The 27500-nt window shown below is 43.9% G+C and overlaps 1 protein-coding gene across 1 annotated transcript in view; it reads left to right on the plus strand.

Annotated features, from left to right (window-relative positions):
- The first annotated feature begins 7252 nt into the window (after positions 1–7252).
- Positions 7253–27500, plus strand: part of Gfpt2 (glutamine--fructose-6-phosphate transaminase 2) — a 49261-nt gene continuing 29013 nt past the window's right edge. The window contains exons 1-4 of the mRNA XM_076856532.2: positions 7253–7331; positions 23205–23312; positions 25741–25839; positions 26573–26698. Coding sequence (XP_076712647.1) covers positions 7325–7331; positions 23205–23312; positions 25741–25839; positions 26573–26698 — 340 coding nt within the window. The 5' untranslated portion in view covers positions 7253–7324. The remainder of the gene's footprint in view (positions 7332–23204; positions 23313–25740; positions 25840–26572; positions 26699–27500) is intronic.

A 27500-nucleotide genomic window follows, 5' to 3' on the forward strand; every position in this document is an offset into this window, starting at 1 on the left:
CATCATTCTAGTAGAAGCATGCAGACCTGTTTTTTGTTTGTTTGTTTGTTTTGTTTTGTTTTGTTTGATGATCACAGTACCCCTTGTGCAGTCAGTCCATCCCATTTCTCTGGTATGCTTCTAGAGTATTCTGGAGGGCTCTGGAGGCCAGGGCTCCTGTGGACCTTGCTGGTTTCCAGAGACTATTTCTCTAGGTTTCCCATTGCGTGAGTGAGCCCTTTACTCACTGCCAATAGCCTCCAGAGTCTATGCCAGCCTTATACAGCCAAGAAGCAGACTACTGCAGCCTTTTTTTCTACTAAATTCCTTGGCTCTCCCAGGGCTGAGCATTTCCATTAAAGCAAAGGTCAGCAAACCAGGGCCCACCACACCAAATATTGCCCCTGGCCTCGTCTTTGCTTGCCCAGACAGCTAGTGGTTTTCATATTTTAAAGGGATTGTGAAAAAGAAATCAAACAACAATAATAAGCTACTTACCTAATGGATTCTCTCTCTTGTCTTGCTTTGCTGGGTCAAGCCCTGGGCCAAGCTCCTCACCATATCCCTCTCTATCAGGGTTCCTTCCCCTCTGATTTTACCAGGGAAATGCCCTAAAAAGAGGCCCTGATGGGGCAGGCCAGACCAGTGTGCACTGTTACTGCTTCCTTCCAGCTCTTCAGAGCACCCTGCCATAGCCTTTCAGGAAATGCCTGTTTATACAATGGGCAGATCAATTAACATGAAATATCTACCTTTGAATTATTACAAAAGATACTCTTGAGTTCTTTCCCCATCTGTCTCTGCTCATTGGCTAGAACCATCTCCCCCCCTTTTGGGGGTACAAATAAGACCTTTAAATGGGGCACATGATCCCTGTCTCCACATTCCCCACTGCTCCCTGCTGTCTTCTTTCTACCCTTTGCCTTCCTTGTTTCAGTCACCTGTTTGCACCCTGTGGGCTTCTGGTCCTCACAAAATATAGAGGTTCAGCAGTCACTGAATGCTTACTTCCTATGCCTGACGTGCTTCTTCCCACCCCTGGGCCTTTGAATATGTCTTTTCTGACTGAAATGCTCTTCTGACCTCACTTGCTAGTTGGATTCTTTCACAACTTACAAAATTCAGTTAGATTTGGAACCCCACCCTGTGTGTGTGTGTGTGTGTGTGTGTGTGTGTACGCCTGCAAGGCTATGAGTTCCTCTAGGATGGAAACTGGGTTGGTTTCCTCTAGCACAGGACAGGGAAATGGGAGTATCAAGGACATTTCTCAGATATATGAACAATCATTCTTTACTTCACCTAATGGCTCATGAATATGAGGCTTCTCTCTGCTCCTGCAGAGTCCCAAATATGTAATTTTTATTGTCCCTGAGGCGATTCTTTAACTGAAATAATCTAGTAGCTTGTTGAGGAGTGAGCTTAGGTTGTACCATGTAGGAGTGGAAAAACCAATCAGCTGTCTTAATCCATAAGACAAAAGACACACACTGGGTGGCTTATAAACAACAGAATTTCTGTTCTGGAGACTGTGAAGTTTATGATCAAGGCACTGGCAGATTCAGTGTCTGGTGAAGACCATTCTCTGTCTCACAGATGGCACCTTCTCACTATGTCCTCACATGGTAGAAGGGCAAGACAACACTCTAGGGCCTCTTCTATGAGGGCACCAATCCCTTGCAATCTTCCTTCATGAGCTGATCACCTCACATATCACCACCCCACCTCTTATTCCTATAACCTTGGGGGTTAGGATTTCAATGTATGAATTTTGGGAAGACCTAGGCATTCAGACCTTAGCACCAGCCATTTGTCTTAGCTGGGAGCTGACAAGGATTGCAGACTGTCTCTGATCACCTCTGATTCACAGATTTCTACTCATCCTACACAGTCACCTGTCCTCTTCCCACCAAGCAGAGTGAAGGCCCAGCTTTTCCAGGAAGCAATGGTACCAGAGGTGCATTGGGTACACTGGTGTTGCTGGACTTTTCAGCAGGATTTGAAGTTCTTTCTAGATGGAGATCAAACTCCAGCTACAAAACAGTGTTCAGTATGACCAAATCATTTAAATAATGACTGTACATGCAGAGAATAACATTTGAAGGGGTGTACAAAGTTAACAGTGGCTAATCCTCTACTATTTCTGAAAATTAACACCTATTTCTTCCGTAAGAAAAAAGGTTCTAAAAATGTAGAGTAGTCCCATTTAGAAAAAAAAAAATTAACCTTGTCATAAAAGGATGTATGGATTCAACTTTGTGGCAGATCTTGTAAGTTTCCCAGGAAGAAAAAAGGTAAAACCAGCTGTTTTCTCCCAAGAGCTCTACAGAAGAGTCACTACTGTGCAGGCGCAGACTGAGTTGAATGAGGCTGGGAAGCTTCTCTCTTGCCTCAGTGCTGGGGTGAGGATGTGGGGGGAGCCATTTGTGGGCCAAAGTCTGAGCTACATGACCCTCCTTTTGCCTATTGCCCAGTGAAGCTTCTAGTTAGCCCTAGGTGAATCTTCTCACACACCCCACCATTGCTCTTAGGAAGGATTCGTGACTCAGTTTCCCACCCAATTCTCGATTTCTAGCTGTCCTCAAACAAGGGCCCCAGATCAGTCCCTCAGAATACTCCCTAACTTTTTTTAGCCCTACTCATCTGGCCATCCATCCCATTTCAGCCCCACAGGTGGAGTGGAGGATTGAGGAAGCCTTCCTGCCCCACTCCCAAATCTGGCTTTAAGCCCTTCTGCACCTTGTTCCTTCCACTTTGAATCTAGCCAAGGATCAGCCATCCTGAACCCACATATTCCACCCAAGTCTTCACACCTGGAACCACTCACTTGGAAAAGTCCAGGGGCAAATTCTGCCCTGGGCACCAAGAATCCTGCCCAATGCCACCCTGGGCACCACTCACAGGTCCTCCTAGAATCTTCCAAATACCCAGTGACCCAATGCAGGACTCCCACCTGCAAGCCTCAGCATCTTGCATTCCCACCTCCCTGAACCCTCTATGGAAAGCCAAGGAACCCTGTGCTCCATGGCCCTGGGCTGAAGGATCTCTGGGTAACACCAACAGTTACCTGGCATTTCTGCATGGGGATGGGTAGAGGGAGATCTGGAAGACAAAGGTGGCCATCCTAGGTTGCCCTCTGGCCACAGCCCAGACAGATGCAGGCAGAGCTGGGGCATGTGGAGAGTTGGTAACAAGACCCCTGATGACAACGTAAGAGATGGCAAAAGTTCAACCATGACCCCCCGAAGAAGTTAGAGGTCAACCCTCACGATGCCATGGCCCCTGTAACTCTTCTCAGACCCTAGTGGAAATGTCAAAGGGAAAATCAGCTTAATAGGGCCTATGCCTAGGGGGATAGCAGGCATATACCATGTCCCCCAGGACAGTCATGAAACTTGGTTGGGCTGTTTGCTTTGGGAGCAATAGGGAGGGAAGGAGGGTAGAACAGGTCTCTGTTTGGGAAAAGCCAAACCAATGAGCAAATCTCCCAACCATAAAGAGATTTGAAAGACTTGTGTAGTGAAAAGGGAAGGCTGATGGCTGCCAACCTGGGAGGTTGGCATGGGAAAAGTGCTCCTGAAAAAAAGCTGGACCAACTATGGAGCTCTTTCTGGGTACTGCACATCTGGGATCCACTGGGGATATGCTCTGTGCCCTGCTCCAGCTAGACCCCTTGGAACTCTGGCTCCAGTTTTACAAACTCACTCTCCTCCAAGCACAGATATGGGACCAGGCTGAGAGAAGCATCTGTGATCTGCGTCACACCCCCTCCTTCAAAAGAGACCTCTTCCTGGTGTTTTAGTCAGCTTTTTTTTTTTTTTCCCACTGTGGTGATCAAAAATACCTGAAAATACAATTAAAGGAGGAAAAGTTTATTTAGGGGCTCACAGTTTCAGAGATCTCAGTCCATAGATGGCTGACTCCATTCCTCAGAGTCTGAAATGAGGCAGAACATCATGGCAGAAATGTGTGGTAGAGGAAAGAAAACCCCCTGGAGACCTGGCATCAGGTAGCAGAGAGAGAGTTCTCTTCTTTGTGACAAAATACAAACCCCAAAGGCACACCCCTAATGATCCACTTCCTCCATCCACAGCCTACCTGCCTACAGTTACCACCCAGTTAATTCCTACCAGAGAAGTAATGCACTGATTAGGTTATAGCTCTCATAACCCAATAATTTTACCTCTAAACTTTCTTGAATTTTTCCACACAGGAGCTTTTGGGTGACACTCAATATCTAAACCGTAACAACTGGGCTCCCTGATCCAGATCAGTCCCCTCTTCCTGGGAAGAGTGCTTAATCTCACTAAGGAGCCCTGAGCTGCCTCAGGACAAGTTTCTGATAGCGATGAGGTCAGGAAAGACAGCTGCCTCCAGCCAGCAGGATTTCACAGGCTAGGGCCATCGGCTGCCTGCCTAACTGCTGCCTTGTACTTCAGACACTAGTTCCAACAGACTGAAAGAATCAGATCTCTACCTGATTTGCAAATGACACAAGTCACTTCAGAATGCCTTGAGCAAAGATTAGAATTTGTTGAGCCTGTCTTTGTCCATTGTGTGTGGCTATAACAGAATGCCACATACTGGATAATTTATTAGCAATAGAAGCTTATTTGTCTCACAGTTCTGCAGGCTTGGAAGTGCAAGATCAAAGGGCTGCATCTAGGGAGGGCCTTCTTACTGTGTCATAGTGGAAAGCATCAGGTAGCAAAAAGCATAAGATAACAAACTGGCAGCCTCAAGCCAATTTGTAATTAGTTTTAATTTATTTTTGAGGGTGGAGACCTCATGGCTAATCACTTTTCAAAGATCCTAACTCTGTGTTTCTGTGTGTGTGTGGCTAAGAATAAAACCCAGGCCCTTACACATGCTAGGAAAGTGCTCTACCACTGAGCCATACACCTTGCCCAAGAGCCCACCTCTAACACTACTGGGAATGTTTTCCAACACATGCTTTTGGGGGTATGTGTTTAAACCATGAAATTCTTTCTCCTCCTCCTCCTCCTCCTCCTCCTCCTCTTCTTCTTCTTCTTTTTATTTGTTGATAGACCTTTATTTTATTTATTTTATGCAGTGCTGAGAATCAAACCTAGTGCTTCACAAATACTAGACAAGCACTTTATCATTGAGCTACAATCCTAGCCCTAAACCATGAAATTTTAATACTGAAAAGTCCCAGGGTATATTCTGGCTTCAGTCCTGACTGAATCCAGGGTCCCCCCCAGATGTGTATCTTTCTCTATTCTACAGGATCTGCTCTGCTCTGGATTGCTCAGAAAGCTTTCCACCCCAAGGTGACAAGAAGACCCCTAACCTCATCAGGCTATCCTGTCTCCAGCTGCATATCCAGAAGGGGATCAACTCATCTTTTCTGATGGTTTCTCCCATGTCTCTGAGCTTGGTGTTGAGAGCTCAGCATAGGCCACATGCTGATCTCTGGACCAACACTTAGGCCAGGAGCATCTAGTGGCTTCTTATTCAGGCCCAGGCCCCACCCTCCCAAAGTATTCTTAGGGGCTGGTCCCCAAAGCAGAAGGGAGGTTAGGTGGGCAGCTGCTACAGATGCCTCCATAAGGGCCACAGCAGTCATTCATGCCACTTCTCACTATGGAGATGGGAATCCCCAAGAAGGATGGAGAACAGATCTTAACTCTGCTGGGACCCAGGAGTCCTGGTGCCTTGGTGCAAGCAAAAGGCCTGATGACATCATCCTGTTTCCACCTCAGTTACAGACAGTGGAGGGCAATATGGTATAGAGCATCCTGACCACCATACCTTAGTTCTGGCCCTCAGACATGGGACTTTTGCACATGCCTTTTTCCTACCTTCTCTAGTCTGCTAACTTCCTTTGGTAACCTACCTTGACTTTGACTGACCTGCAACAGCCTTAGCCCCAGTCCAGTCCCAGGCATAGCCTGGCAACCCCCCCACCTGTCTGGCCCAGCCCTCTCCCACCTGGAATTGTCCATCTGTGTGACAATTAGTGAAGGGTCTCCTTCTCTGTCATTTTGTAAGTGCTAAGAGGGCACAGGCTGGATCTGTTCCATTAGTCAAGTCCCTAGCACAAGGACAGGCATGAGGTGGGTGCTTGGGAATGAATGAAGGAATGAACAAATGAACAAACAAACGGGAACCTGGTATGGTAATGGGAAAGGGGTAAATGCTATGGTCATCAAATCAACTCTGCTATTTCCCATAAGCCATAAACACTTCATTCTTCTCTTTCTCCTTTTTTCCTAACACTTCTGCAGGAGGATCTGTTTAGAATTTCAGGATTTTTTTTTTCTAAGTTAAAAAAAAAAAAAAAAAAGCACACACAGATGGCTTCAAAGTACGCAAATATTGGGCCAGTTCTCGTGACCTTCCTCAGGAGACTAGGGGCCTGGAGTTCATTGGGAAGGGAAGGGGAGGCCGGAACCGAGACTAAGGAACGCCAGCCCGGTGACTCACAGAAGGGTCATATTCAGGCTCCACGCCATTCTGGGACTGAGGGGGCCTATGACTCTCTTGCCGGCCAGCTGCAAGCAAGACAGCTCCAGAAGGGGACAGCTTTCTGGGTCATGCCCAGTTTTGCTTCCAACCTGAGGAATCCCTGCCTCCAAATTCTGGCTTCATGGTAAATCTCCGGTTAGGATTCTGCCACTGCTGTGGCCATCCAGTTTTAGTAAAATCCTTTTCCATCTTCAAGTAGCACTGATTTTCTCCTCTTTCCCCTAAGAACAGTAATTCTTTCTTCTAGGGTGGGGGACCAGATTTATGTGTCTATCGTGAGCCCCTTTTTTCATACTCGGAAAAAATGTCTGGCACATACAAGGATGTATTCCAACAATAAGGGCCTAACGTAGGGGTTTTCTTGTGCCCGTTTATTATGTCTGACCTTGTGCTGTGCCTTGCACAGACTGTTGGTATCCTCACCACGACCTGGGAAGTAGGTTCTATTGTTGTCCCCATTTTACAGATGGGGAAACTGAGGCACGGAGTGATAATTTCCTTGCCCAAAGTCCCACGCCTAAGCAGTGGCTGACTTGAGGTCTGAACTCGGGCAGTTGGTGTACTCCAGCCCAACGCCTTTGCATTACATTCGGGATTTGCGCTTGGGAACCGCCCTTCACCCTCTTCTCTGACTCTGGGGGGCCCTGTCCCCGCAGTTGTCAAGACAACCAGGGACCAATGGGGAGCAGGCAGGCGGGCAGAGGCCCCGCCCCGGCCCTACCCCTCTCAGAGGGCTAGCTGTTATAAGCGCCAGAGGCCCAGCGGCGCGAGCTTGAGCCCGCGGAGCGCAAAGCGCACGGAGTGCACGGAGTATCCGGACCGCGCAGACAAGCAGATACCCAGAAGAGCAGTCACCATGTGCGGTGAGTGCAGCGTCGATCCGCGGACCCCTCCTCCAAGGCCCCCTCAGCGCTTCCGCCAGAGAGCCAAGAGCAGGCACCTGGTGAGGGGCGCCTATCTGCCCTAGTGCCGGACCGTGGGGCTTTCATTGATCAGGCCTGCCTCATCCCACCCCCGGACCCACAAGAGGTGTCCCAGGGAGGTGTTAGGGGGATGCCCGTCCTCGGTCTCCGACACTGTGAGAGGACCCAGGCCTGACCCATCCTCAGAGGGGAGGAAATCAGTCCGGTCCTGGGCCTGGAGCCCCCTCAACACAGAGGTGTCCCCACCCCATGTCCAGCGAGGGCGCTTTTCTCCACTTCCCCCGAGTCGCCCACAAAGGCGACCACGCGCAAGCTCGAGCATCCTGGGAGCAGGGTGTCCAACTCGTGTCTTAGCCCACCGCGCCCACCGAGGCCAGGAAACCCCACTGCCCGCTCCCAGTGGGCTCACCCCGGGGCATCCAGAGTAGCTTGGTGAGCTGGGGAGGGGCCTGCGCGTCTTTCTCGCAACCCGAAATGACCCTCTTGCCCCTAGAAGGGTGGATTCCGTGTTGACGTTTCTTTGCTGAAAAGAGCTCTCGGCAAGGCGGGGGAAAGGCAGTAAAGACCCGTGAGCCTGTGCCCTAAACTAGGAGAAGGAGTTCAGGGCAGGCATCTGGGCAGGGCTCCGGCTCCGGTGTCCAGATTACCGCGGAGTCCCGAGCTGTCCCGCTGGGCATCCGGGCAGTGGGGAGGGCGGCCATGGCCCTGGGCTCACATCTGTAATTCCTTACTCTCCTGGCTGGGCCGCCTCCGCTGGCTGGCCGGGAGAGACGGGAACTTCTGCTGGGACAAAAGGTCACTGTACTTTTTTTTTTTTTTTTTCCCCTCCTTGAGTAGGATTCAGTTACCCATTCCAGCCTCCTGTGGCTGGAGAACCTGGTGGAACTTTTGAAGCTATGAAAGGCGTCTCTCTGACTTCGCTGAGGGATGCAGGGTGGGGAGTGCCAGCGGTGAGCACTGGGCCAAGGTCTGTTCAGGCCTTGTATCCCAGGCCAGAGGATCTGGGAAAACAAACGACTGATCAAGGTGTAGCAGCTGGCTTTGAGAGAGAGAGAGCCTCATCTAGGTGGAGTAGGCATCAATTTAGATTCCTGAAACTTCAGCCAAAATCTCAGCACTTCCAGACATTATTTGCAATGTTCAGGGCTGCCCTGGGGCGTTTTGCGGGGTAGAGATGAGGCAAAGGTGGCAGTTTTGCCAGATCCCCAAGCTCTTCAGGTTCCCAGCCCTCAGAGTAGTATTCAAGCTACTGACTCATTGGTGACCTAAGAGCCAGACTTCCATAGGAGACTCTGACACTAGATAGGCTTCCCTTTCCTCTTCAGATGTCCCTTTATCCCACTCTCCCACCACCACCATCCTGCTTCCTACTTGTATCCCACTTTCTCCCATGTCTTTCTGTGCTTTGGGGGACTCTACCTCCTTCAAATCTAAAAAATCATAGTTTTTTTTTTAATGCTTTCTTAAAGGGAAATATATATATATGGAGAGAAAGAGAGTAATAGAGCAAGAGAAAGTCTCATCTTGGTGTTAATGTGTCTTAACACCTCTCTGACACTTGACAAACACCCTTTGACCAGAGGCAGCCATTCCATATTCAGAGCAGGCAGCAACAGCTGGCTAGAATTAAACATGTTGGTCTGCGTTTTTTCAAATTATGGTCCATGTATGTATGGCAAAGAATACTGGTTTTCCTTTCATGGTTTTCTTTTATAATGAATTCATTAAGTTTTTGAAAATCTAGTCAACTTTACAGGAAAATAGTATAGAAATGATTGTTCCATTGGCACAAGAATATGGCAAAGATTGTGAAAATGCTTCTAGAAAGAAACAAAATCTCTTCCCTTTATGTGGGGGAAACTGAGGCCTGGAGAGGTCTGTACACATCTGTGTCTGAAGAGGAATTGTTTTAGGTCCTTTCTCTTGGCTCTGCCTGTTACTGTCATTCAAAGCAGCCCCGGGTCTCAGATCTCCTGGGCTGTTCCCTTAGGGATCAAGATCAAAGGCCCTTCCTTATCAATTAGTTGATGATCATGTTCAGATTATGTCTTTGTTGCTTTACCCACAGAAGACCAGGACCCAATAGTACTGATCCTCCACAAACTGGACAGATGGCACTGCAAGTTTAGCTGAAATGACACCAGATACTCATGCCTGTTTTGTTGACATCTGAGAGTTGCTAGCAGTTTGCTAACTTTTTTTTTTCTTTGCCAATAGGAAGGTTACCATATTTTCTTCCCTCCCTCTTTTCCCTTCTCTCTTCATGAAGCCACTTGTAAATGACTGCTCATGGAGAAGGCCTGTATTTTCCAGGCCCTTGGGTTTTGAAGATCATGTTGGTGTGATTTCCCCTTTCAAAGAAGGGGCAGGTGAGTTGGAAGGATAGTCTGGAGGCCCGTCACTGACCAGGGACTAGATAACCCTGCCGGTAAATGCTGCCAGAGTGGGAATCTCTAGCACAGGCTACAATCTGATAGTCCAAGGCCAAACCAGCCAGTCAGAAATCTTTTAGTTCCATTTAAACATTTTTTTTAATTAGTTACCAAATTACAAAATTGGGAGAGTTCATTTAAGTAGGTGTTTTTTTTTTTTTTAACTTCTCTTATAAAAATCTAATATGTGCAGATTTGAAGACAACCTGAGTCCTGAGTCCATATTTCAAAATAGTTCATAGGTGGACCCTTGAACTGGGCTCCAGCTTCCCAATTCTCCAGCTGCCTTAGTCACCCATGTGACCTGTTGGTTCCTAGCAGTCTGAGTTTAGGATGCTGGCACAGAAGACACAAGAAACTGACTTTCCCAGAAGGAAAGGGAGGACCTGGGGCAGTGCCCCAAGGATCCAGGCTCAGGTATGATCTCTGCAGAGAGAAGAAGATAACAGGCATGGCCGGCTAGGGGCACAGAATCACTCTAGTCTCTGCCTTCATGGTCACATCACCTTCTCTTCTACATCAAATCCCCTACCTCCCTCTTAAAAGGACACTTTTTATTGCTTTTTGGGCATTCAGATTATCCAGGATAATCTCCCATCTTAAGATCCTAACTTTCATCTATAAAGACCTTCTCCCATATAAGACAGCCTTTACAGATTCTAGAGATTATGGCCTGATATTTTGAGGGACACTATTTATCTTGCTATAGTTGGATTGTCCTTTTAGGTGTCTTCCCCCCACCCCCACCCCAAGACAGTCTGTTATTGCAAATCCCAGATGCTTGAGTCTTGGCCATGAGGACTTAGCCAAAAGTCCACCAGCATCCTCCTCCCATAAATCCCAGTGTTCCATCACTCTCAGACTGGACCCATAGTGTTCAGAAGGTGAGTGTGGATATCAGTTAAATACCCTGTTCTTTACTGGCATGATGCCACATACCCCCATTGAACCAAACAGATTTAATAGTTTCTTTAAACATCAGTTATCACTTCATATAATTGTTGCATTCAATGCATCTTGCCATTTGTGGACATATTCTCTCTGTTTACCTCTTCCCTACAAGAAGCAGGCATAGTTTTTATTCCCCAGAATCAAGAGGGACCAGGGACACTCATACACACAATTCATTTGCCTATACAGCAGTCCTTGCACTCATAAAGGGGACTTACCTCTTGTCTCAGCTGGAGTAGGGATCATTTACTGTGATAACTTAGGAAATGGAAATCCAAGGAGATTAAATGACTCAGGGAAGGAATTACCTTCTTTTCACCTACTTCTAACTCTTAAAAATCCCATCATCAAATATGACACTCCTTTCCTCCTTGTAATGTTTCAATTCATAGATGGATTCCTCAAAAGGAAGTGTTGTCTTCATGAGCTTTGAAATTGATGTGACCTCATCTGGGGTCAGGTTGCTAGGTTTTATTCCTCTCCAAGTCTCAGTAACCTCACTGGCAGAAGAGAGTAAAACAGAGACCTCTACCCAGCAATGTGCTGATAGATGTTGAACAATAGCCTTTTTGGTTTGCCAGTTTCTGGAGTCCAAATACTTTCCACCCCAATCATGCCTAGTGTCAGGCCATCAGTGTGAGGCCCTTAAATTGAAGTTGGGAAGTGATAATCCACAGTGAGCTCTTGGGAACCAAAGCTAGCAGCTCCAGCACGTGGCAGCCCCCACTCGTAGGACTGACATTGGCACTCTTGATAAAGAATTTAGATTTAGCAGAGTCTGCACACAGCAGCAACTCCCTCACACTGGCTGTCCCCCACTTCTCCCTACTCCTCTTCCTTCCTATCATTGTGTGCTTCCTCCATTGGTCAGTCATATCTATCAGGGGTTTCCCAACTTCAGAGAAACCTCTGGAAATTTTGTGATATAACATTAGTAAACAGTGTTTTTATATTGTTTGGGAATTGAACCCAGGGATTCATGCCTGCTAAGTAGGTGTTCTACCAAGAGGCTACATCCTCAGCTTCATTTTGAGACAGGGTCTTGCTAAATTGTTCAGCCTGTCTTCAAACTTTCTATCCTCCTGCCCCAGCCTCCCGAGTAACTGGGATTACAGGCACACACCATCTTGCCCAACAGTAAGCAGTGCTTCTAAATGAAGGGATTAGCTAGGTGCAGTGGCGTACACCTATAACTCCAGTGGCTCAGGAGCCTGAGACAGGAAGATCGCAAGTTCAAAGCTAGCCTTAACAATATAGCAAGGCCCTAAGCAACTCAGTGAGACCCTGACCCTAGATAAAATATTTTTTAAAAGGCTTGGAATGTGGCTCAATTAAACCACATTCTGGGTTAAGCCCCTCTGGATTTAATTCATGGTACCAAAAAAAAAAAAAAAAGAAGAAGGAATTATTTTTGTGTTTAATAAAATTAATTTATAAAGAGAGATTAACTGGAGTTTCTAATCAATACGGGAGAATTCTGAAGATGAATTCAGCGAAAGAGCAATTGGGCAATTTAATCTGATCATCTACTTCTTTTTTTAGTTTTCAAAGGAAATATTTCTCTTTGGGGAAAAACAGTTTGGCTTCTTATATAGCTGAATTTTGGCAATTTAAATAAAACTTCTATTTTTTTCTTAAAACTTATTTATTTTAATAAAATTTAGAGTATAAGGCATTTCCTGATTTTTTTTTCTTGGTGAAATCTTTAAATGACATGGACATCAGGAACTTTTCAAATAAAAATAGAAATGCCTTGTCTGTGTTCACTGCAGGAAGCAGAGTCTACTGTTATCTGGTGAATTTATCTGGAGATAATTTTAACCCAGGGAGTCCCAAGGAGGCCTGGTGCTGGTTAAGATTAGAGGAGCCAAGTCCCCCTTCCTAGAGGAGTCAAGTCCCCCTGCTAACCCTGAGCCAGACACCAGATCCACTCATGGATGCTGATGTGGCCATTAGGCCCTTGTCCTTCTCTATAAGAACTTGGCTGTTTCCATGAGACATTATACCTTTACTCTCGTATCTTTAAGAAATTAGTAGGAATTATCATTCCCATCTCACCGATAAAGTGCCCTGTCCAGTCTACAAGAACAAGGACTGGATAGTAAGAGAGGACACAGCCTCCTCTGTAGCCCTCACCCTTGGCTTCCCCCACACCTGTGTGCCTTGCACAAGAGAATAAACCAACAACAGCACTTTTCTCTTTCTCCAGAATCATATGAGCCCTCCTTAAGACAGAAACCCATTTGGCCAACTTTTATTCAGGCAAGGAGTAATACAGTTTGGGACTTAGACTAACATCTAATCTGCACTAGTTTCATGGTCTAAAAAGGTCATTCACTTCAATTCTGAGAAATAATGGATGATGGGAGAAAGAGAGACCTCAGTATGGGGAAGGTTCCAGCCTGGGTGGGTGGTGATATAGCTCCTATAGAACAAGCCCCTCCTTTCCACCCCAATCATGCCTAGTGTCAGGCCATCAGTGTGAGGCCCTTAAATTGAAGTTGGGAAGTGATAATCCACAGTAAACTCTTGGGAACCAATGCTTTGAGTGGGGTATAAGTTAGACCTCTGTCAATGTGGGATTGCTCACTCTCACCCACAGGGTGGTTACTGTCTTTTATTGGGAAACTCATGCACAGAGAGATGTTGATATTTTCCAAAACAACATCAAATCGGGTTGTGAACCCCAACCTGTCCAATTGTGAAATTGACTACCTTCCTTCATCATCCAGGCCCCAAACTACCCCTCCCCTTCCCCCAAAGCATTCAGAGGATTGTAGAGAATATTCGAGGAGCTTAGAGCTCCTAGTTCTACTTAACAGCTGGGAATCCAGGGAGGATCACTTCCATGAGTTGGTCATTGTCATTATCTATCTCTTGGGGACTGAGACCTGGTCCTGAGAGGCTCTTGCCTGTCCAGCCCTCCATAAGACCTTTGAACTCAAGTTCCTGACTGATTTCTCAAGCCTTGTACAGAGAGTGCTAGAAGCCCCAGACTTCCAAGGTGAGTTAGAGCCGCTGGGCCATGGTCCCCTTTCAAAAAGCATATCAGGAGACCCTCTGTATTTATCTCTGTGTCTCTCTTTCTGGAATCTTTCCTCATTCACTTTCCTCATTAGTTCTAAAAGTGGATCCTTGAGAAGCTATCTGAGACCTCTGGGTTCCAGGGCAGGAGTGTGGGCATAGAGTGTGGCTGAGCTGGGGTGGTTGGGCCAGTGCAGCCTCCCCCCCTCTGCCAACCCCTTTCTCCCCGGCCAGGCTTTTCTGCAAATCACCTTGGCTCTCTTACCTGTGGAGGCGTGCGTGGCTCAAGGCTGTTTTTGCAGAGATTGCAGAGCGTTCTCTTTCTTTAAAAGGTCTCGTGGACTCTGGATCTCAAACTTTTCACTAAGTCTTCCATTTCCAGACCCTCCTCCCAGTCCAGCCCTTCTGAGGGCCCAGCTTCCACCATCTGGCTGCCTCTTCTACCACTCCTCCTGCCTTGGCATTTCACTTGATAAGACTGCTTCCAAATTCTTAGCCTGGTGCCTGTTCCCTATTGGTTCTACAAGGAAATTTCCAAGTGTAAGAAGAGGCACCTTGTGGATATTTCCTCCTTGACTTCTTTGGAAAGACTGAGAGAATTAGAAAGGGAAGAACTCTCCCTCAAAGTGGTTTACGGCCCTGACCTCTTGGCTTATTTATAATCCGGTCATCTGTTGGTGACACCTCTCTTAAGTTATGGGCAACCTTGGGGTAGAGTCCAGTCAGGGGCAAGAAGTGAAAGTAGAAAATCACAGATGTCTTGAAAAACAGGATGGACAAACGAAAAGGGGAGTTCAGAGGAGAGAAGAACTGTTTTCATTTAGGGTGAGGGGGATAAAGAAGACATCTTGTGAGAATTGGCATGGAGGATCCAGGGGCAATTGCCACCTGCTCAGACACACCACAGAAATGGAACCTGTAGGTTGGGTACTGAAGAGGGGTGTGGGACTAAGAATGGGTCAGACTCAATGGAAGGAGAGGTGGATGTCAGGCTGAGGAGAGCAGCTATGGGCCATGGCAGGAAGAGAAGGGGAAGGAGGAATGTAGTTGGAGCCTGGGTTGCTGTAGTTACTGAGGCCCTGCTGGGAAGGTGGCTGAACAGGAAAAGAAATGTGGAATGAGAGGCAGGAGTGTTCCTGGGTGGGCTGGAGTTGGCAGGGAGGAAAGGAAAGGCATGTCTATCCAGTAGCACCTGGCCTGGACCCAGCCAGGGGAGTTCTGAGCTCTTCCGTCTGCTGCCAGGTGGACATTTCCTGCAAGCCAGTGACCCTTTATTGGAGCTGTTTTTCACCTCTTGGGAAAAGATTCTGTGCTAATTTGGGGGTGGGAAAGCAATGGTGATGAGCCCAGGGTTGCAATCAGGTAGACCAAGCTGTGAACTACTCAAGGGTTTGACCTTGGAACCTCAGATTGTCCATTAATGTGAATCACAATCTCTCAGCACAGGATGTTGTGAGGATTCAACAGGATAAGATTTGGAAAAGACTGACACACAGAAGTCTTTTTAAATGGTGGTGATGGTGGTTTATTCTCTACCTACCCAGCAGAATTCTGGAACCGGTTCTCATTCCAGTCCTAGGATCATCACTATGTGTGGAAGATAGGTGTAGAAATAATGTAGCGGGACATAAGTCTAATGTTTGAGGGCCTTGGGGTTAACCCTGAACACTGGCACTGAGGGACCCCAGCTTGGCCTACCCACCTCCCTAGGCTTTTTGTCCCATATAAGTTCCAGAAAACACATCTTCTCATGTGTGACTGAGTGTGGCTGCATCTCAGCCCCAGTTCCAAGGCCACTGACTTTGGTCATCCCTACCCATTAATTTATTCATGCATTCATTTATTCAGCAACTATGTACTGAGCACTTAACATATGCTAGGGCTAGATACTGGGGATGCAGCGGTGGATAAGACAGATGTGTTCCCACCATGAGGGTTGCAATACAGTGGAAAATCAAAAGGACAAGAAAGCAAGTGCTGTATAAGAAATAAAAAGGGGACGGGGGGAAAAGGCGTGCATTAGGTCTCAGGGATAACCTGTCAGCTGAAATCTGCAGAATGAGCCAAAGCAGTCTTTGTAAAGAGCCAACCCAACAGGAAGTCCCTTTCTACAGCTCAGTCCCTGGCCCCGCTGTCTGTAAGTTCCCTGACAGCTTAAGAGGCCCCTTTACATCTGTGTCCTCTCTTGACCCACTCTGTCAAGCCCATCAGCACTTTGTTGCACCCAGCACAATGACAAGGCCCTCGTGGGCCAGAAAACTGTTTATGGAATGAAGTAAATCTTGCTCAAGCCACAGCCAAATCATGCATTTGACTTAACCATTGTTTGTCCAGGCAAAATTCCCAGAAAAAATAATGACAAAATAGTACTACTTTCTCTTGTTTTTTCTTAATGATAATTTCTCATGGGGTAACCACACACTGCAAGCACACCTGCATTTACAACAACAGCACATTAAAAATAGGAAGCTCCTTGCTCCATTTTATCTGAATGTCTGCTTGCTCTGCAGCAGGCACTATTCTAAGTGGTTTATGAAAACACTTAAAATTGTCATCAACCATGGTGAGTAGATGCTGCCGTCACCCATTTCACTAATAAGAAAATTGAGTGACAGGGATTCAATGGCTTGCTCAAGGCCACACAGAAATCAAGCAACCCAGTTGGATTAGAGATCAGTAACTGGCTCTGGCCATGGTCTTCAGCCACCACCATCTCTGCGTCTTATTATAATTAGAGAATGGCAGGGAAAAGAAGGAGGCCAACCCAGGGGGCGTGACCATGAATCTTTCTTTTTATGGATGGAAGGGTGTGCTCAGGCGGCCCTTTCTATCCTCTTCTGGCTGTTCACCTTCAGGTGAACAAGGCTGGGGAGCCACAGTGAAGTCCAGTTGATTTGAGCCAGCTCAGAAGGTGGAGAGGTAGGAGGGCCTGGTCAGGACAAGGACTGCCATTTGAGGCCCTGAAAAAGAAAGGCAGCACTGTGGCATAACAGACCTGATGGACCAGGCCAACAAACCCAAAGTGGCGCTGCTCCCTGAGAAAGCCGAGCAAGGCAGTTTTCACCAGAAGTCAGGTGCCTCACCACCACTGTTCTTGTCCTTGCAAACTCTCAGCACTCCTTTACTGGGATGACTGTCCCCATCAGGAGATCAGGGTGAATCAGGGCTATGTCTCATTCACACAATTCTTCTTGTTGATCCTTGTACCTTAGCTGGGACATTCCTCTTATGATGGAATGGAATATTTTCTTATTTAGATCTTTTCTAACTATTTAGATAACAATCATGTACTTAACACTTGTTCATATACTAGCACTGAGTTAAAAAGTATAATTTGGCATATGGCAAACCGTACAGAGAGGACACATGCAGTGGTAAAAGGAAGTTTCTGCCCCACATCCAGGGGCTTTTTCAAAGATGACCACTGCCTCCTGGGTCTTGGGACCCTTCCAGAAATACAGTTTTCTCTTGGTATCAGCAGGAAATTGGTTTAAGGACTACTGAAGATACCAAAATTCACAGATGCACAAGTTCCTTATAAAATGGCACCGTATTTGCATAGAACCTGTACACACCTTTCCATAAACTTTGAATCATTTCTAGAGCCCTTATAAGACCTGATACCATGTAAATGCTATGTAAATTGTTACATTGTCTTGTTTAGAAATAATGACAAGGAAAAAAGTTTGTACATGTTTAGTACAGATGCAAGTTTTCTTCCAAATATTTTTGATCCGTAGATGCAACCAACATTGGATAGAAGATATTTGGGGTAAAAAAAAATCCAGAAAACTTCAAAAATCAAAATTTGGATTTTCAATGCACTGAGTACTATTTAGAGTCCCTGAGAATGAAGTGGTATGTAAGCATTGTATTAGGTATTATCAGTTATTTAGATAACTGAAAGATATTCTCTAGTGACTGAAAGAATACAGGAGGAGACTGGAGATATAGTTCAGTGACAGAACACTTGCCTAGCACATAGAAAGCCTTAGATTTTATTCTAAGCACCACAATAAAATAAAATAAAATTTGGCTGGGGATGCATGCACAAAGCCCTGGGTGTCAATTCTCAGCACAGGAAGAAAGGAAGGAAGGAGGGAAGGAGGGGAAGAGGAGGATGTGTGGAGGTTACATGCATGAAAGATTTCAACATCTTCAGATTTTGGTATCCTTAAGGAAACCTAGAATCAATCCCCTGTGGATACCAAGTGAAGACTGTACTCTATGCAGCTTCTTGCCTCACCCTGCATAATTTACTTATGTTCTGCAAGTTGCTTTTTTCACTTCATATCTTGGAGATTTCTATTGCTTTCCAAGAGAGTGCACAGCTTTACCTTGTTCTGTGGGGGGAACTGCCTGCTGAAGTCTGCTCTGTGCATCTGCACTGGCCTTTACCAGGTTCCTGGTAAGTATCAGACTGTCTCTAGTCTTTAGTGACCACAAACAACACTGCTGCTATTCTTTCACACACACGTGTGTGTCTCTGCAAATATGTCTGTTGAATACATTTCTAGAAGTGCAACAGCTTTGGTCAGCATGTGGGTACATTTTTAATTTTGAGAGATTTCCAAATTGCTTTCCAAAGAGGATACCCAAATTTAAATTCTCACTTATTGTCTAACTTTTCTCATTGTAACTTTTATTTATGTATGGAAGGGATTCCAAAAGAGAATTGTTATTTAATTATCTTTTTTGAATAATAAGAGCTGTTGATAATAAATATCATTATAAATGTTGTTTTAGTCCCTTCAGTAGAGTGCATAGAGAATCCATGAGCTGCACAAGGAAAAAGAAGGTGCTTAATTAATTAAAGAAATTACTGAATAGAGATTTCACATTGAAAATTAGATTTATTCCTTCTTGCATGAAGACCTTAAAAACCACTCCTTGGCAGCCTCCCTCACTGTAGTCAATTTCCAAACTGTGCCCTAAGTGGCCACTGAGCCTCCTAGCTGTGTTTGAATAAAGCTGGTTCCAGAAGACAAAGACCCTTTAATGGTCCCGGCCTACTAGGGACCTCTGGCACTCCCTGCACTCAGCTTGGAGGCCATTGTGGATCTGAGGTTCCAAATAGAATGTACATTCCAGATATGTGGTCAGAAGTGACATGTGGCTTAGAAGAGGGGGATTGCAGAGGAAAAATGGCAAGCTGAATCCAAGAGGCTTCATATGAAAACAATCCAGATTTTAAATCTTTTCCTTTCTGGGCCTTTATGTCATCTGCAATGCACATCAGTTCCTCTTAGTAAACTTAGGTATAACTCTGGAACATTCCCAGGATTGCTAGGAAAGTTTATTTTAAAAAGACTCTAATGATTTAAAAAAAAAAAAAAGACTCTAATGATGATCTACAGTAGTTTCCCTTTATCTGTGGGGGATGTGTTCTGAGACTCCCAGTAGATACCTGAAACTGTGGAGAGTACCAAACTCTATAATTTTAATGTCTTTTCCACTTCAAATAAGCAATTATACTGTATGGTTGCAGTTTGAGGTGTGACAGCAAAACTAGCATGAATTTCTTTTTCCTTCTTTGCAATTTCAGATTGTTACTATAGATCTTAGCAACCTCAGTGTATGATCTTTTTTCTTTCCTGATTCAGTCAAGAACTTCTACCTTTTCAGTTAAGGTACTTTATAGCTCCTCTCTGGCGTATCGAGTGGCCAGCAATACTCTCGCACTTTGGGGCCATTAGTAAGTAAAATAAGAGTCACTTGAACACAAGCAGTACTGTAGCAGTCTGTCCAATAATGCAGACAGCCACTAAGTGACTAATGGGTGGGGAGTATTTACAGTGTGGCCATACTGAACAAAGGGAAGGTTCACCTCCTGGGCAGGAGTGGTAAACCATCCTTAGAATGTCATACAATTTAAAACTTGTGAATTGTTCATTTCTGGAATTTTCCATTTAATATGTTCAGACTGAGGTCATTGAAACCTCAGAAATCAAAATTCCAAATAAGGAATTCCAAATACTGCGTTGAGTTGCTTCACCCTTCACCTAACTGTCTCCCATAGTTTTGTGCCCTTTTTTTGACTAGAATTTGACCATACTATCCAGGAAACTTTCTCATTGTTGCAGAAAAATGAATGTTGGAAAGAATTTCACCTAAATATACATTGTGGAAATAGTTGCACAACTTTGTGAATACATTAAAAACTGTTGCATTGTATGCTTTAAAGAGATAATATTGTAAGATAATATTACATATTTATAATATATAAGTATATTTATATACTTATATATTTATATCTCAAGAAAGCTGTCAAAATTTGAATGTTGGGGTTGGGGTTGTAGCTCAGTGGTACAGTGCTTGCCTAGTATGTGTGCAGCACTGGGATCGATTCTCAGCACCACATATAAATAAATAAAATAAAGGTCCATCAACAATTTTTAAAAAATGAATGTTGATACTAAAAGATAACTGTCTTTTTTATAAAAGTAAGGTGACAAAATTTATATAAGGGCTATATGTCTTTTTGGTTTGAATTATAAGGTAAATAATGTGAGCTCCTGGCATCGTAAATGGTCAACAGCAGCCCTGCAGTAGCAGGCACCTTCTTTGGAGGGATACCTCAGCCCCACAGGGAGGGAGGAGGGACCCAAATCGCACACACAGCCCTTACATTCAGCACCTCTCACCTGACCTGAGGTCAGCAGGGAAGATGAAAATAGCTTACCATCAAAATTGCCCTTGGCCACGTTAAAATTAAAAAAAAAATTCTGTAACTGCTTAGAAAGTACATTGTGCATTATTTTTATATCCAAACCTCATACCTTAATATGTGGGTGCAAATATATCTCATGTACAATAATGTACAGTTTTTAAGAATGCTAAATATAATTTAAATACTGTTTAATTTTATGGCCTATTTTTTGACCAAGTGTATGTAGATGAATTTTAGTAAGTTAAATGTTGGTATGAGGGGATCCAACCTTCAGATACACTATAAGGACTTGAATCTAATCTTAAAAGTTGGAGGTATTATAGGTGATTTAGTATATAATTGTGATTGGTCCTGGGTATTCTGTAGGTAGGGAGTCTTCTGTTGAGGTTCATTGCTGGAAAAATTTTAATCCTGGTCAAGTCTTTCTATCATCCCAGCAAAATGCAATGGGAACATAAACCTTCTTTAACTCTCATCAGTTAATTCTAGAGGAAGCACTCTTTAGTGGTTAGGAGCATTTAAGTCCTAAAGTCAGGTCTCCTTGGTTCCACTCTCAACTCTAAATGAGTGACAGCCTCTCCAGGCTTAAGTTGAGAAGAAGATAATGGCAGGATCAGCATTGAAGACTGTCGAGAGTTTTGATTGACATTTCTGTGGAAACACTTGGCCTGGCACATAGTGAGATTAGCTTCTGCTGTGATCTTAATGTTGATGTTCCCCAAAATGAATATGTTGAAATTCTCACTCGTAAGGCAATGGAATTAGGAGGTGGAACCTTTGGGAAGTGATTAGGTCATGGAGGCAGAACCCTCATAAATGGAATTAGTGCCCTTATAAAAGACCCAAGAGAGGGCCCTTCATCCTTCCACCAAGGAGGTTAGAGTGAGAATACCATTATTCCTGAGAAAGTGATTCTTCACTAGACAGTGCATCTGTGACACTCTGACCTTAGACTTTCCAGCCTTCAGAACTGTGTAGAATATACTTCCATTGTTCATAAATTACCTAGTCTATGGTATTTTATTATAACAGCTTGAATGGACTTGACAGTTATTATGAATATCTTTGAACCCCAATAACTTCATGTTTCATATTATTGCTTTTTTCCCATTAATACACAGACTTATGGTCATTCCATTCTACATATATTTATTGAACAGGAATTGTGTGCCAAAACACAGAAAAACATATGGACATGCCAGCCTGTGTGCTTGTCAAAGTCTATTTTGTGTTGTTATTACAAAATAGCAAAGGCTGCTAACTTTTTTGTAATAGTTTTTTTTATATATCTTTATTTTATTTATTTATTTTTTAGGTGCTGAGGATCGAACCCAGGGCCTCGCCCGTACTAAGCAAGCGCTCTACCACTGAGCCAAAATCCTAGCCCCCAGGCTGCTAACTTTATAAGTAAACAAATTTATTTGGTTCATGAAATTCTTGTAGCTGAAAGAGCCAAACAGCATGGCACCAGGGCCCAGATGAAGGCTCCCATGTGTGCATAACAAGAAAAGCAGAAAGGGAAAAAGTTGCAAAAGAGACCAAACATGTGGAGTGGCCTCACTTTATAACACCTGTTCTCATGAAACCTAATTCACCCCTACAAGACCCAACCACTATTGCAACGCCAGTATCAGTCCATTCCCAAGGTGGAACTCCCGTGACCAAATTACCTTTCACTAGTTCCATCTCTTAAAGGTTCCACCCTCTCAACACCACCACACTGGAGACCAAGTTTCCAGCACATGAACCTTTGGGGGCACAAACAACATCCAAACCATAGCAGCTCTTGTCAGGGAATATAGATGCCCATGACGCAAGACTTGCATCAGTATTGCCCAGAGATAGGAGCACTCACGTCAAGAGCCAGAAGAAGCCTCCTCTGGAAGGTGGGGTGGGAACTGAGCTTTGAAGTGGGCAGTTTTTCCTCAAGTGGGGACAAAGAGGTTGAAAGGACAGAGGGATAATGGAATGGGACACTTATAGAGCAGGAGAGAAGCAGATGCAAATGAAGGGCATAGTTGCAAACAGGGGAGTAGAAGAATGTGGAGAGGCAGATTATTACTTTCTATTTGGAAAAAATATTACTTTGAAATATAAATACAGAAAATAAAGTCAAGCAAAATCTTGGCTCGCCAGCCTGGCTTGACAATTAGGATTGTCCAGGGCATGAGGGGACATAAGATGGATTTTCTTGCAGTAATAAAAGTAGTGCTTATATATGGTCCAACTCCAAGCCATACAGACAAGTGGAAAGTGGGAGCAAAGGCTCCAACTTCTGTGTCCACCTGCCACAGGTGGCTGCTGTGACTCTTTTATGATTCATCTCAGGCATGTTCTGTGGAAATCAAAGGACATATGGAGTTGGGGGCTTTTAGATGTCCCAAGATGACTAGATTGCTTTGCTAACTTCTACAAATGCTGCCACAATGAAAGCTTTCTTGCAAGTACATCCAGAGGATAAATTCTCTGAAGTGGAATTGCATGGCCAAGGGGTATGACACAGGATTCATGAGCATTTTTGTCATAAGGAGGAAGGACTAGGTACAACATCCTTCTAGAAGCAGGAGGGAAGCACCATTCTTCAGTTATGCCAGGGAGAGCCATGTTTTCCTCTGCAAGCAGCCTGAGAGCCTTCCTGAGATGCCACCTGTGTCTGCATTCCCAGGAGTATTTTCTTTTAAAGATGATCAGAGATTTTTTTTTTTTTAATGTGACTTTTTTTTTCTCTTTGAACAGGAATCTTCGCCTACATGAACTACAGAGTCCCTCGCACGAGGAAGGAGATTTTCGAAACCCTCATCAAGGGCCTGCAGAGGCTTGAGTACAGAGGCTACGACTCGGCAGGTAGGGGCTGCAGGTCACCTCATGGTCTTGGGACACTTGAGCACCTTCTTCTCTCACCCATTTCCTTTTTGGTGGGGCTTTATACAACCTGGGCATTTTTCTGATACTTCTCCTTAATGTTTCTTTTCAATATAAAAATAACACTTGTTCATTAAAGAAACTTGAAAACTATAAAAGAGTAAACTATTTTTTTTAATGGACCTTTATTTTATTTATTTATATGTGGTGCTGAGAATCAAACTCAGTGCTTCACACATGCTAGGCAGGTGCTCTACCACTGAGCTACAACCCAGCCCCGAGAAAAATAACTTTAAAAACTATAGAAAGGAAGAAACAAGGGTTAAAAATAAAAACAAAAACAAAAATATATATTATTGATGGTGCAATAATATGTCACCTATGGTCAATGATACTATACTTTTTGCTTAAAAAGTTTGCACTGGGCAGAGTGGCACATGCCTGTAATCTCAGTGGTTTGGGATGCTGAGGCAGGAGGATTACAAGTTGAAAGCCACTCTCAGCAACTGTCTCAAAAAATAAAAAGGGTATGTGGGATTGGGGCTGGGGCTCAGCAGTAGTGCACTTTCCTGGCATGTGAGAGGCACTGGGTTTGATTCTCAGCACCACATATAAATACATAAATAAAATAAAGGTCTATCAATAGCTAAAACAATATTTTTAAAAAGGGGTGGGGGAATGGAAATATGGCCCAGTGGTTAAGCACCCCTTGATTCAATCCCTGGTATTAAAAAAAAAAAAAACGTTTTTTGCTGGGAGGGTAGATCTTATATTAAGTGCTTTTAACACATATAACACAATAATAATTTTAGTAACAATAATAAGAGGAAACTTTTGGAGATGGGTAAGTTTATGGCATAAATTGTGGAGATCGATACTTACTTCCAAACTCATCTAGTTGTACACATTAAGTATATACAACTTTCCGAATGTCAACCATACCTCAAGAAAGTATCTTCCATCAATATCTCGGTGCCCTTCATGTGGTCATTGTTGTATATTGATCTAGTCTGAACTGGGGAAGGGTCTCTACCCTTCCCCAGTTATACATAGGTGTTATACATAGATTTTGTTTGTTTTCCCTATCATATTTATACAATTTTGTAATCAATGTGTATATGGGTATGGGTATATTTTTTCTTTTCTTTTTTTTTTTTTTTTTGGTATTGAGGATTGAACTCAGGGCCTCTCATATGCTAAGCACATGTTCTATGATTGAGCTACATTCCCAGTTCCTATAATTTTATATTCTTCTTTTTTCATTTAGCATTTCCATTATTCTAAACTCTTCCTAAATATCTTTCTGATTATTGACAATCATCCCCTGAATGGCTATCTCAGGGTTTCCTCCTCTACCTGCCAAATAGATGAATATTTAGTCTTTCCCCATTGTTAATTAAGCAACCTGAAAAGTGGAGTAAAACCAGATAATTTTATATCCCTATCAGTTCTTAACAGAAAGCGAGTCAGATAAAAGTCACAGGCACACTAATGTGTGAGTGAATGAAAAGAGCAGATAAAATATAATGCAAAGAGCACAAAGGATCAGTGCCCTTAAATAAGCCCATTGCCATTAGTAGCAGGTGTGGTAGTGCCTGCTGGGCAGCCAAGACCAGGATCCAAGCATATATTTCCCTGCTTACTGGGAAGTATGGCCACAGTTGTGGCTCCTTCTTTCAAAATAGATTCCTGAAAACTATTTAGTTGTCTTTTGGTAGGCAATACTGGGGAACAAAAGTGATAATAAACAGCACCCATGACCCTAATGCTAGAGAGTACAGTTGTCCTTCAGGATATGTTGGGATTGGCTCCAGAAACCTCTCCAGACACCAGAATTCATAGATGATCAAGTTCCTCCTATAAAATAACATTGTATTTGCATATAACTTTCCCACATCCTCCTGCATACTTTAAATCACTTCTAGATTCTTTATAATACCTAATACGATGTAAATACTATGTAAATAATTTTTTTTCATGTTTAGGGCAGGAAAAAAGTCTGTAAGTATTCAGTATAGATGTGATTTATTTATTCATTTCAAATATTTTCTGTCAGTAGTGGGCTGGTCCCATGGATGCAGAAGCTTCAGATAGGGAGGTACATCGTGATGAGGTATGAGACAAAACTTAACACTCCACCATAAAAAGTAATGTTTATGTGTCCAGTTCTGTTAAGAGTTCTAGAACAGACAAAACTAGTTTATTGTGGCAGAAACTGAAAGGCCTTTGCCTCTTTGGGGGTGGGGAAAGTGAATGGAAATGACCTAAGGGATATTTCTGGGTAATAGAATTGTTCTGTAGCTTGTAGATGTGTAGGTCACACTAGTATATGCACTTATCAAAGCTCATTGATTTTTGCATTTTACAATTTCAATAAAAATTAAAAATGTAAAAAAAATTTTAATTACAGGTGTGGCCATTGATGGGAATAATCATGAAGTCAAAGAGAGACATATTCAACTAGTCAAGAAAAAGGGAAAAGTCAAGGCTCTGGATGAAGAACTTTACAGTAAGTAGGAAATGTTCTGCATTAGAGTAATCGATGCGGCTTGGGTCACTTGAAAATACTGTATTCCAACAGAACTCTAGACTAAAAATATAAATTTATCTAAGCTTGGATAAATAGCAGGAAGGTTAAGTCCATGTTGCAAAAATTCACATTTTCTGAGACGGTTAATTTGAGTCAGTGGCACATGGAGACTTTTAAAAAAATTTTTAATGGTTGTGTATTTATTTTAATTTTTCTGGCAAATGATATTGCTTTTCTACTTATAGTAGTGATATATCATTTTCTTTTTTTTTCCCCTTCAGTACTGGGGATTAAACTCAGGACCTCACACTTACTAAGCAAGCACTCTATCACTGAACTACATTCCCAATCCTTTTTATTTTGAGACAAGTTCTCACTAAGTTGTCCACATTGGTCTGAACTTGGTGAGCCTCCTGCCTCAGCCTGCAAAGTAGCTGAGATTGCAGGTGTGCACCACCATGCCTGGCTATCATTTTCTTTTTAAAGGCAGTTTATTTGGGTTAAGAAATGAGTTAAGTTATTAAAGTACTAAATAATCTTCATCCTGGGTAGAACATGGGTCTGGCTGAAATCCCTGTGGTGGGGCATATGGAACTGATGGTGAGGATGGCTTGGACGATATGTCTTGGTGTAATGGCACCACCTCTGCTTAGCAGCCTTGTGTCAATGCTTACTTTTTAAAGTGCATCAAACTGCTTTTCCTTTCATTTAGAACAAGACAGCATGGACTTAAAGGTGGAGTTCGAGACACACTTTGGTATTGCCCACACACGCTGGGCCACCCACGGGGTCCCCAATGCTGTTAACAGCCACCCACAGCGCTCAGACAAAGGCAATGGTATGTTGTGTGGCCTTGCTTCCCTTTTCTGATGGTTCTGCCTCACTCACCCTGAACTATATTTCAGGTATAATCCTTGCCAGAGTGGATTCCATGCCTACCTTGAACTGAATTTTTCACCTGTTCTGTCTTCTCAATATAATCCAAATGTCCCCTCTCCTATAAGCAGGTAGATCTAGATCTTGGTCAGGAGGCTGACTCAACTTGGCCCCTGAGTGATACTAACCTCCCAGGTGCCCATTGGAAAACAGTGGCATTTTACTACAAGAGAAACTGGCTCTTTGGAACCCCAGCCCAAGAGTGGAATATGGCACTGTAATAGTGCATTTTCTAGTGCTATAATAAAATATCCCAAGATAGGTATTTTACAAAGAAAAATGGTTCATTTAGCTCATAATTTTAGAAGCCCAAAGTTCATGTTCAGGTAGCCCAATCTATTTGACCTCTAGTGAGGACCACCTTGGCTTCATCACAACATGGTGGAAAAGCAGAAAGGGAAATTGGCTGCATGTGGAAAGGGCCACGTGGGGTGGACTTGCCATGTAACAACCCAGTCTTTCCAGAGTCCCATGAGACCTATATCAATTTCTTCTGAGAACATGCCCTAATAACTTTCCACTAATCCCCACCTTTTTTTTTTTTTTTTTTTTTTTTGGTACCAGGGATTGAGCCCAGAGGTGCTCAACCACTGAGCCACATCCCCACATCCCTGGCCCTTTTCATTTTTTATTTTGAGACAGGGTGTCTCTAAGTTGCTTAGGGCCTTGCTAAGTTTCTGAGGCTGGCTTTGAACTTACCATCC

This window comes from Callospermophilus lateralis, chromosome 5 (genome assembly GCF_048772815.1).
Source record: "Callospermophilus lateralis isolate mCalLat2 chromosome 5, mCalLat2.hap1, whole genome shotgun sequence".
In the NCBI taxonomy this organism is placed as follows: domain Eukaryota; kingdom Metazoa; phylum Chordata; class Mammalia; order Rodentia; family Sciuridae; genus Callospermophilus; species Callospermophilus lateralis.